The sequence below is a fragment of the Zalophus californianus genome, chromosome 14 (assembly GCF_009762305.2).
Source record: "Zalophus californianus isolate mZalCal1 chromosome 14, mZalCal1.pri.v2, whole genome shotgun sequence".
Classification (NCBI taxonomy): Eukaryota; Metazoa; Chordata; class Mammalia; order Carnivora; family Otariidae; genus Zalophus; species Zalophus californianus.
This window is the reverse complement of record NC_045608.1, coordinates 67,163,286-67,174,910: the sequence shown is the minus strand read 5'-3', so window position 1 is coordinate 67,174,910 and position 11,625 is coordinate 67,163,286. Positions and strand designations below refer to the sequence as shown.

Below are 11,625 nucleotides of genomic sequence, written 5' to 3'. Positions count from 1 at the left end.
TGCACTCAGGAAGGCAGCCAATGTGGATCAAAGTAGAGACTCCCAGTAGGTGCGTGGGAGGGGAGCAGTGATGGTTCCCCGTACCTCGAGATATTGCTCCCCTAGGGACGGGGAGGCAAGGCCTCTGGTTGCCTTAATGAGAGGCATGATGGGAGAGTTGACAGCCTAAGGTTTGGGAATAGCTGATCTAGGAAAAGAGGAACCTCGTTGCCTGAGGTTGTGGTTAACACAGCTACAAATGCCAGATGCTGTTTAAGTAGCAAAGCAGAAAATGACTTCAGAGATTGGGTATCTCACGGAAAGTATCACGGAGATGACTTCCGAGTTACGCCTCGAGAATGGGCATGAAGAGGTGCAGCGACGGAGGGTGGCGGCAAAGAAAGGTACTAAATACTTGTTTCACCAATGGTGCTGTAGAAGGGGAAAGAGCGGCTGAGCAAAGGCAGAGGTTTCGTTTACCCTCCTGCATCTGAGGCTAAGCAGGCCGCGCCCTTGAGGGAGCGGGTCTCAAGAACAACTTCTCCACCTTGAAGGTGCTCAGGAGCAAGACTATAGACTCCAGAGCGGGCGTCCGAAATCCCGAGCGAGGCGTGGCCGGATGGGGCGGAGTTGGACGGGGAGAGGCGGGACTTCCGGTGCGGCCGTGGGCCCTGTTTCCGGCGTCTAGCGGCCACTTACCTTGCGCGCTGGGCTGTCCTCGAGGACGTTGCGAATGGCGGGGCTGTGCTGACTTTCCTGGTAGCGGGGCTTTTGCTGAGGACGGCGTGCGGAGCAGGGGTGAGGAGCCGCTATGGGACGGGCGACCTCCCACCCGTGCGGAAGCTGCGTTTCTTTGTGAGAGGTTTTGGGGACACTGGTTGCGTCTCTAGGCCACCCCCTCCTGGGCCGCGGACCAACCCGCGCGCGCCCTCCGAGAGGACGGGCCCACCCCTCCGGGCGGGGGCGGTTCCTGCGGCAACTGGGCCACCGCGCATGTGCGGAGTGGGGCTCCAGGCACTTCTTACGGGCCCCGGGGGCGCGGGGCTGTTGGTGGTCCTGGGGCACATTGCGATTCTGGTGTGGTAGACGTACCTCGGGACCTGCCCCTGGGCTGTATTTCGAAGCTGGTGTCCCTTCCGGTCAGTGTTGCCAGGTCCTGGATTTGGTGCTGGGACAGAGTGCAGCGACCGGTCCTGAGGCCCTTTCCCATCCAGGAGATGGAGGAGATCGCCGTTGTTAGTGCTGAAAGACCTTTGTTCTTGGAACTCTACCAGTTCCTGAGACCGGGATTCATGAATTGAATTAACTCACAAGCCTGTACTGAGCGATCAGTAGTGCAGCGGAAAAGGCAACAACAGCTCCTTTCCTCGTAGAGCTTAACAGTTTGGACCGAGTGATGAGTGGGATAATAGTAGTAAGCTAGGAGCTCCTCGCCCAGCCCTGGACTCAGGAATGTCCGAGGAAAGGATGATAATCTGAGACCTGTGAACTGCAGGAGTTGCCCAGGGAATGGGAGGATGTAGGGGACAGGGGTGGTAGAAGTCAGGGAACAAGTGATTCTAGACAAAAGTCCAGCGTTGAGGGAGGTAGAGTATAGGCCTGGTAGCCGACTGCAGTGCCGTGGAACTTTGGTGTGGGAGTAGAGACAAAGGAGTTGGAGAGATAAACCAGGGCTCTGGTTTATGACAGACATGACACCAGTCATTCATGGTTCAGACTTTATCCTGAGGGCAGTGCAGAGCAACTGGAAGATTTTTAACTGGAAAGTGACTGAGTAACAGTGTCATTTATTGAGTGCATACAGTGGTTCCAGACTTTTCTACCGGAAGTACATAGGGAAGAAAAGAGAATTTGTATTCCCCAGGAGGTCTAGAAGGCATATTCTGAAAAGCCCCAGCCTCCCAGGAGAAAATTGTTTGTGGAAATCTCTTGTTTTAAATATTTATACAAGATCTGAATGATATACCAAAGTATATACTTGGTTTGGTATAAAATGTTTTCTCAAATCCTCAAGTTATTCTGATGGCTTGAGGACTTTGCATCATAAGTATCCTGTGATTTCTGTAGTCCTTGACACATGCATCATGTACCCTCCCCTCCACCCCCACATACATAACCCAGCCTTTCTATGTGGGGAACAGTGTTCACAATACATGTGTTACTTTCTTTAATTGTCCTATCAACCGTTAGAGGTGGGTGTAATTCCTTCCACTTTAGTAATGAAGAACCTGAGGCTGAGAAGTTAAGAAAATTGCCCACGTTCCCCCAGCTCTAGTGAGTCACATTCAAACCCAGGCACGTACAACCCCTTAGTTCTTGGACTTCACTGCACTACTTCGCTTCGAGGAATGGATTTGGGGCTGGAAATAAGGAGAAGATTTGAAGCAGAGAAGACATTTAGGGAGTTGTTGAGATAGGCTAGATTAGAGGTGATTTCAAAACCAAGATAGTTTTAGTAATGATAGAGAGGAGTGAGTGGATTCAAAGGAGGTAGAGCTGACATGATTTGGCATTTGATTGAAGGGGAGGAAAGAGTGGGAGTGCCTGGTGGCTACATCTGCATTGCTGGGGTGGCCATTCCCTCATAAAGACTGTAGGAAAAAGAGCAGCTTTGAGGGTAAAGAGGGCTTGCTGGCCTGAGATGCACCATGATATTCAAGGGGAGATGTCCTGAAGTATCTTGAAGAGTTCCTTTTGGCATTAGAGAGAATTTACTTTTCTTCTTTGCACTGAATATGTGCTGTTCATTATCAATTGTTGATGACTTTCTAAGGTATATCCCCTATAACCTGTTCAAACTATGGGAGATGGTGGGACATGGACCCAAGATAAACAAAAGACGTGGACTACTTCTGAAGCCTTTGCCTGTTTTATGGAGGTGACACATATTTTGCAATTTTATTTTATCAAATACTGACCTGCAGTTCAACTAAGAAGTATTACAGAGGTTCAGACGAGATCATGGCAGAAGCGGTCAAGGCCTATACTGGGGCTAATTGAGGAAATATATTTTGAGGTTTGAGTGGGGCATCTCAGTTTTTTTCCTTCTAGGCCTCAGTCAGTCACTCAGATATGTAATGCTCCAGAGAGCATTTTGGAATTTAAAAGGTATGTTCTGTGGAACTGATGAAAGCAAAAATACGGCCTTTTTAAATGCTTTGGTAACATTAAGCCTATGTGGATGCTTCAGTAAGGATTAATATTTTTTTTTAAAGATTTTATTTATTTATTTGAGTGAGAGAGAATGAGAGATAGAGAGCACGAGAGGGAAGAGGGTCAGAGGGAGAAGCAGACTCCCCGCCGAGCAGGGAGCCCGATGTGGGACTCGATCCCGGGACTCCAGGATCATGACCTGAGCCGAAGGCAGTCGCTTAACCAACTGAGCCACCCAGGCACCCTTCAGTAAGGATTAATATTATCAGTTTTTATTACAACCATTTGCTGGCTCTAGTTGTACAGGTTTTTTTTTTTTTTTTAACTACACATCTTTTGTTGTTTATCCAGTCTTGTTTATATTTTGTTAATTGCCTTCAGAGTTAACATTTTTTATTGAGTACAGATGTCACCCATTTTTCTACTGGGTCGTTTGTCTTAATATTTATAGTTTATATTTTCTGGATTCTGGTCCTTTCTCACAAGTGTTGGAAATTTGTTTTTCAGTCTGTATATTTTCACTCTCTCTCTCTTTGCAGTACTTTTAAAAACTCTCTTTTCCAGTAATTGAATTTATCTGCCTTTTCCTTTATGGTCAGTGCTTTTTTATAGCTTAAAGAAGCCATTCCTATCCTCAAGTCATGAAGATATTCTCCTATCTAAAAGTTTTACAGTTTTGGGCACCTGGTCGGTGGCTCAGTCGGTTAAGTGTCTGCCTTCGGCTCAGGTCATGATCCCAGGGTCCTGGGATCGAGTTCCGCATCAGGCTCCCTGCTCAGCAGGGAGTCGGCTTCTCCCTCTCCCCCTCCCTCCTGCTTGTGCACTCTCTCTCTCTCAAATAATAAATAAAATCTTTTTAAAAAATAAATTTAAAAAAGTTTTACAGTTTTGCCATAAACATGTAGTTGTTTAATCTACCTGGGAAAAATTGTTTATAGTGTTATATGGGAGTGCAATTTAATTTTTTCTAATTGTTCTAGCACCATTGTATTGATCTAACATCATTCTTTCTTCATGAATCTCAAAGTAACCTCTGTCATGTCCAGTTTCTATACATGGGATGGGGGTCTTTTTCTGGATTCTCTCTTCTGTTCCAGTGATCAGTTTGTCTCTTTATGTGCTAATACCACAATATCTTAATTAATTACGAGAGTTCATTAATCAAATCTGGATATTTAGTAAAGCAAGGTCCCACCTTCTTTTTCTTCTTCAGTCTTGGCTGAAGTATCTTGGCTATCTTTGGCCATTTGCACTGATGTGTAGCTTTTAGAATCAGCTTATCAAGTTCCACAAAACACTTTTTGAGATAATGATTTGAATTGCCCTGAATCTATAGATCATTAGAGGGAAAACTGGTATCTTTATAATATTGGGCCTTTTAATCTACATGGAAATGGTGCCTCAATATATTTATTTTTTTGTGGCTTTCATTGAAGTTTTTAAATTTTGACATAAAAATATTGACATCTTTTATTAGACTTTTTCTGGTGACTTTATATTTTATGATACTATTGCAAGTAATATTTTTAAATTAGTTTTTAATTATTTTTAGTGACATAGAAATGATAGTGATTTTTAATATTGCCCTACTTTCCTATTGGTTTAGAATCTTGAATTTTTGTATATACAATCATAACATGTATGAACAGCAGTAGTTTTCTCTTTTCCAATCCTTATACCTTATTTTTCTTGCCTGACTGCACTAGCTGGGGTATTATTTACACTGTTAAGTGGAAGTGATGATAGTAGCATCCTTGTGTTATTCCTATCTCAAAGATGTTTCCAGTATGTTACTGATAAGTCTGATGTTGGCTATAGGCTTTTTGTAGATAGCCTTTATCAGCTTATAGAAGTTCCCTTCCATTTTTATGTTGCTTAGAGTATTTTAGTGTGTATAGATGCTGAATTTTATTAAATGCTTTTTCTGCATGAATTGACATGATCAGACATCATTTTACTTCTTTCATCTGTTAATGTGGTTAATAACAGTGACTGATTTTCGTAATTTAAACCAACCTAGTATTAATAGGATAACCCCAACTTGGTCGTGATTTTTTTTATCTGTTACTAGGTAGGCAGTTATTTTCTTTCAGCACACTGAAAATATTTTTCTAATGTGTTTTGGTTGTCATTGTTGCTAGTGTGAACTCAGCTGTCAGTGTGTTGCCTCTTTGAAAGTAATGTGTCTTTTCCCTTGGCTGCCTTCAGGATCTTATCTTTGCTTTCAGTATACAGTGATTTAGATATGGACTTCTGGAATGCGTTGGGCTTTCTGAATCTGTACGTGGATAGTTCTTCATGGTTTTTTTGCACAGATTTTCAGTCTTTTATTCTTAAACAGGTAGGCCTATCCAGTGGATCTATCCGATAATCAACATTATCAAAGGAGCCCTTATGGGACTGCTTTATGCACGGTTGTTTCTGTAGGTTCTTCTCCCTTATGGTCCTTGTTTCTTTAGGTTACTTGCTCATTATGCTTAAAATTTTATTTGATTTTATTTATGGGATTTCTTTACTGTTTGGGCTGAAAGTAATATCTTGTGGAGGGTTTGCATTTGCTTCAGCTGGGCACCTATTGTCAAGGTCATTGTAATTAAAATCTTGGAAGGTTCTCTGAGGACTTACTTTGATAATATGAGTTTAGTCTGCAGACTGGGTCCCAGGCTGGCTATGGTTCCACATTCTCGGTGGCACTTTCTTCCTTTCACTCTTTGGGCCAAGTTTCATAGTAGTTGATTTTCTTGTAGTCAACTGAGACAAGGTAGGATGGGAGTGCCAGTGATGGCTTATTTTTGGCTCATCCTTACAGTGAGGGCTCTGCTTTTAGATTGGGAGGATCTGTCTCTTCAGGTGGGCTCTGAGTTTTATTTTTTTGTTCCCTGAAGGGGCCAAGGAGGTGGGGGACTCAAATAAAGGTAACCTAGTGTGAGCAGATGCTCTTAGGGCCAAAACAGGCTGCAGTATTTTTCTCATCTTCTGGTTTGTTGCTTTATTCAGATCTAAGACATCCTTATTTTCTCCTTGCTCCTTGAAGCTTTATACACACACACACACACACACACACACACACAAACACACACATTATACACAAATAAATACACCCTTGAACAACATGGGTTTGAACTGTGCTGGTCCACGTATACAGCGATTTTTTTTTCAATAAATACAGTATAATACTGTAAATGTATTTTCTCTTACAGTTTTTTTAATAACATTTCCTTTCTCTAGGTTACTTTATTATAAAAATAACAGCATACAATACATACAACATACAAAATACATGTTAATTTACTGCTCATGTTATCGATTAAGGCTTCCAGTCAATAGTAGGTTATTAGTAGTTAAGTTTTGGTGGAGTCAAAACTTATACTTGCATTTCCAACTGTGCAGGGTCAGCATCCCTGTTGTTGTTCACGGGTTGTGTGTGTGGGTGTGTGCGTATGTATTTTAATCTAGTATTGTTAGGTTTCATTTGGAGAGTTAATTTGGTTACTTAGCCGGCTATATTATTGGAAGCCCAAGTCCAAGAATAATTTTTTTTTTTTAAAAAGAAGCATACCAGAGTTTATTCATCCACAAATAAGTATTTGCTTTTCAAAGGAGTCAATGTGTAGGAGATTACAAGTTTCTGCCATTGCTCAAGATATATTTGGAACTCTTTTTTTGGAATTGGTTTCAGAGCTAGTAGCATATTCTTTTAAATATCTTTATTGGCTACATTTTTCATTCTTTAAAGATGAAACTTGGGCTTACCAAAGGATCCAGCAGTCAAACTCCTAGGTGTTTACCCAAATAAATTGAAAACTTCTGTTAACGCAAAAACCTGTGCATGAATGTTTATAACTGCTTTATTCATGATCACTGAAAACCAGAAATACCAAGGTAAAATTCAACAAGAGAATGGATAAACTGTGGTATATCCACATTGTGGGATACTATTCAGTAACAAGACGAATGAGCTTTATTGATTCTGGCAAAAACATGGGTGGATCTTAAATGCATTTTGCTAAGTAAAAGAAGCCCACCCCAAAAGGCTACATATTCTGTGATTTTATTCATAAGACGTTCTGAAAAAGAACTAGGGACAGAATATCAGTGGTTACCAGGAGTTGGTGGAGGGGAGAGCAGTTGACTACAAAGGAGGAACCACAGGGGAATTTATAAGGTGATGTCTTTGATACTTGTTTCTGTGTCTGAAATATTTTATTATAAAAACAAAAAATGGAAGGAAAAAATGAATAAGCTTAAAAAAACTAAAAATGAAGTCCCATCCTCTTCTCTTTAGCTTCCGCTACTGTTCTTACCTACTCTTGTTATTTTTAAACCGTACATATGCCCACTGTACATATGATGTAGCTCATAATAAGCAAATTCTAAAAGGGAAAATATGCAGAAGGAAAGTTGAATGTGGTTAAGGTAAGGAGAACATCTCCTGACTAAAATTACTTTATAACTTGAAATTTCCTTCTTGGTGACCTGTAAACATCGGTAGCTCCTTGACCACATATACCATATCAGACTGTAATGGTGGAGATGGGCAATTAGAACATTTTTTTTTTAAGATTTTAAAAATTAATACGTATAGAGAGAGAGCATGCGTGCATGCCTGTAAGCAGGGGGAGGGGCAGAGGAAGAGGGCGAGAGAGAGAATCTCAAGCCAACTCCACCCTGAGCCTGACGTGGCTCCATCTCACCACTCTGAGATCATGACCTGAGCTGAAGTCAAGAGGTGGACACTGAACCAACTGAGCCACCCAAGTGCCCCTGAACACTTTTCATCATATATAGGAAAAGATGAAAAAGATTTTGCCAATGATTTAAGGCTTCCATCCACCCATTCTTCAGAGTACATTTGCTCCTATTTAAAATAAATGAATGAACTATTCCACCAAAGAATTATTTTAAGAAATCTGAAAGTAAACAGTAACTTCTCTTTTAGTATTCCCCTTTCTGTGGTTTTTAATTCAAGATTAAAAAAAAAAAAAACCCCAAACATTGTAAAAGTTTTATGGATCAAATTTTGGATTTTTAAAAACACATTTCTTTTCTAAAAGAGAAGCAGCTTAACACTAAGCAGTATTTTCCTGGATATGAATGATATTTTTGAAGACTTACCAGTTTTTAATTGTCCATTGTTTCCTAAACTGTATTTTTAATTTCATTTGTTCTCTCCTAGGGAATGAAGGATGGCAGCACGCCGTGCGTTAAAAGCTGTTTTGGTGGATCTCAATGGCACACTTCACATTGAAGATGCAGCTGTGCCAGGCGCCCAGGAAGCTCTTAAAAGGCAAGCTATTCTCTAGGTTCAGCTGACAAATATGTTCGTAAGTGCCATTTTACCAAGGCAGATCATTAGCTAAATGGATGGCCTTAGATGGCGTTTCACCAGCTTTTACCATATATACAGGAACCACCTTGGGTTTAGCTAGAAGATGTATGCACAGTAATATCCTCCAAACACTGTTTTCTCAATCTTTATTAGTTTTGGCCTTTTGATCTAGTCTTTTTGGTGTGTGTGTGTGTGTGTGTGTGTGTGTGTGTGTGTGTGTGTGTGTGTCTTTAAGTCAGTATTGTAAATTTGGGAATGAAAACTTAAGATTCTAAAGTATGGAATAAATAGCATTGGAAAATCACAAATGAATCCTGGAATCACAAAATGAAACACACACATACACAAAGGTATAGTTCTGCTTGCTTCCCCTTCACCCAAAATCTAACATTGAGTGTGCAACTGTGCTTGAGTAAAATTTAGCGAGAGACTTGAAATTTTATATTTGTTTCTATCAACTAAATTTAGTGCTTTTGAAGGTTAGAGACTATCTTATGTTTCTTTTTTTTTTTAATTTGAAATACAACTTTATTTTGATTCTAAATGAAAAGGAATGGAAATGACAATGACAGATGAGATTTCACCACTGGATATTGTGATGGGATTATAGCAGTCTCATATCTGAAACTGAGGAGGGAAACAGTTGCATTCCAAAACAGCTACATATGCAGGTCCAAAAAGCGAAGGTACTTTTTAGACGACCACATTCCAAAGCCCATTCATTTCCTTCAGCATCCCAAAGATGAAACACTTGTTCTGCTGAGCTGTATCATAAAGTGGCAGGCACGCTGCACCGTTGACATGACAGGACGGTTGCCTCTAGAACTGCACTTCTGATGCTGGGCTCCAGCTACACTTTGTCTGGGGTCAGTGTCCTCATCCAGGAGAGCGGGTGTTGGAGCAGCCTCTAGATGGTGCTCCTGCTGTGCTGCCAGAGCTGGCTCCATGACAGCCCCCGGTGCGGTGGGAGCAGACATGGTGACACACCCCAAGTTAGGGTCTCCCCTTAGTGTTCTAGCAAGCCACAGGAAGGGCTTTTCAAAGCTCTAGTTACTTTTGGCAGAAATGTCATAGTACTGAAGGTTCTTCTTTCGGTGGAAAACGATAGATTTTGCCTTACTTGCCCTGCGCTCGGGGTCCACTTTGTTGCCACACAGCACAGTGCAGATGTTTTCACACACTGGGACCAGATCTCTGTGCCAGTTAGGCACATTCTTGTAAGTAACCCTTGACATGACATCGGACATGGCACCCTGCACTTGGATGTCATAGCCATCTCTCAGCCCACCAGATTTCTCCTGACCAGCCATATCCCATACGTTGAACCTAATAGGTCCTCTGTTGGTATGGAACATGAGGGGGTGGACCTCAACACCCAAGGTGGCTACATACTTCTCAAATTCGCCAGTCCGATGACGTTTCACAAACATAGTTTTTCCAGTACTGCCATCGCCCACCACAAAAGTTTGAACTGGAGTTGGGGTTCTCCTTGGGCAGCCAACATGCTGGTGCTTCTAGAAGCATCTCTGGCCATCTGACTGAGCTCTTCTATTTCTGATGTATCAACCACAGCACTTAACACAAGTCTGCATACAAATTGGGGATATGGGAAAAGTCTGTCAAAGTGAACTGAGTGCGAATGTGTTTGCCTCTGAGTTTTGAGGAAAATACTCATCGATATGACAGAACTATTAATGTTACTAAGTACTTTCATCCTAAAATAATTTAGGGAAATTTTCAAAAACCAGCAATACTGAGCATGGGGTGCTTCTCATTTTCCAACCTTAAAATATTCATAGCATAACGTTATTCAGCAAATGTAGTCATCAGTGTCACAGGGCTAGGTATTAGAGCAAAAGATTGACACAGACTTTGTACTCTCAAGGAGCCTATTTCCCATTTGGGGAATCAGTGAACATGAAGAGGCTTCTGTATCTGGTAGGCTTCAGTTGGAATCTATCAGTTTTGTTAGAGTTACGATATTCGTTATAGGTGGACAACATGTTTAAAGCCAAAAGAAAATCCGTTGCAGGGTTGGACTTTCTCTTGACACGGTTGCTCTTCTAGGTAGGCCTTCTAGGGAAAAGGATGCCTGTTGTTCAGTCTATTCTCCTATTGGATAAGAGCTTTTACTGCTTTAATGATGAGCTTTCTACTCTGGGTTGAAAGAAAAATCTTTTTATTTCTGGCGAACTGTGGATGACATCTCTGAGTTGCTCGGTAAACTGTGAGCCTGCCAGTCTGGAGGGAACAGGACTCTACACACTCTTCTCTTACTGTCACTGGGGGCTTTCCGTCCCAAAGAAATCACTGTACTCTTGTCACTGCTGGTTTGGGTTTCTATGGAAACAAAAGAGACTAAGGGAAGTTAAAGGACGAGTCAGAAGAAAAGTTTTTTTAAAAATGCTCATTAAAAGTGATGTGGTAATTTCCGTACTTGTTCGTTTTTAATTATGTTGATGGTAGTTATGTTGAAGTAATCAGTTTCTTTTGAGAGATAAATCACCAAATTTAATGTGTTTTTCAGGAAAGCTATCACACAGATATTATACAGATAATCATGATGACAGTGAACCATTGAATCATGCACATGTATTTAATGTTCTTTGGGTGAATACTTAAAAATATTTTTTCTGATTTATTTGCTTGCTCATTTTAAATCGTAGTTGGTGCTGTTATGTTTTGCGTCCACTTGAGACAGGCATAAAATAAAAAGCAACAGGGTATTGATATAAAATTTTAAACTGCTGTTAAATTAAAATTATTTGTAGATTTTGGATTAAAATACTGGAGGTCTAAGAAAATAATTTCCATTTTTTTAAATTTTTATTGTTATGTTAATCACCATATATTACATCATTAGTTTTTGATGTAGTGTTCCATGATTCATTGTTTGTTCATAACACCCAGTGCTCCATGCAGAATGTGCCCTCTTTAATACCCATCACCAGGCTAACCCATCCCCCTACCCTCCTCCCCTCTAGAACCCTCTGTTTTTCAGAGTCCATCATCTCTCATGGTTCCTCTCCCCCTCTGACTTACTCCCCTTCATTCTTCCTCTCCTGTTATCTTCTTCTTTTTCTTTTTTCTTAAAATATGTTGCGTTATTTGTTTCAGAAGTACAGATCTGTGATTCAACAGTCTTGCACAATTCACAGTGCTCA

At 41.1% G+C, this 11,625-nt stretch overlaps 1 protein-coding gene and 1 pseudogene across 4 annotated transcripts in view; one reads left to right on the top strand and one right to left on the bottom strand.

The window, feature by feature from the left end:
- Nucleotides 1–11,625, top strand: part of HDHD2 (haloacid dehalogenase like hydrolase domain containing 2) — a 55,865-nt gene that overhangs the window by 19,172 nt on the left and 25,068 nt on the right. The window contains exons 1-2 of one of the 4 annotated variants that reach the window (XM_027575796.2): nucleotides 641–777; nucleotides 8,309–8,419. In XM_027575796.2, the coding sequence (XP_027431597.1) occupies nucleotides 8,319–8,419 (101 nt within the window). In that variant the 5' untranslated portion in view covers nucleotides 641–777; nucleotides 8,309–8,318. Of the gene's footprint in view, nucleotides 1–640; nucleotides 778–1,097; nucleotides 1,119–2,836; nucleotides 2,858–8,308; nucleotides 8,420–11,625 lie in introns of those variants that run through there. The other 3 variants (XM_027575800.2, XM_027575799.2, XM_027575797.2) reach the window with 3 other exon arrangements.
- On the bottom strand, nucleotides 9,190–10,136 carry LOC113912991 (annotated as a pseudogene).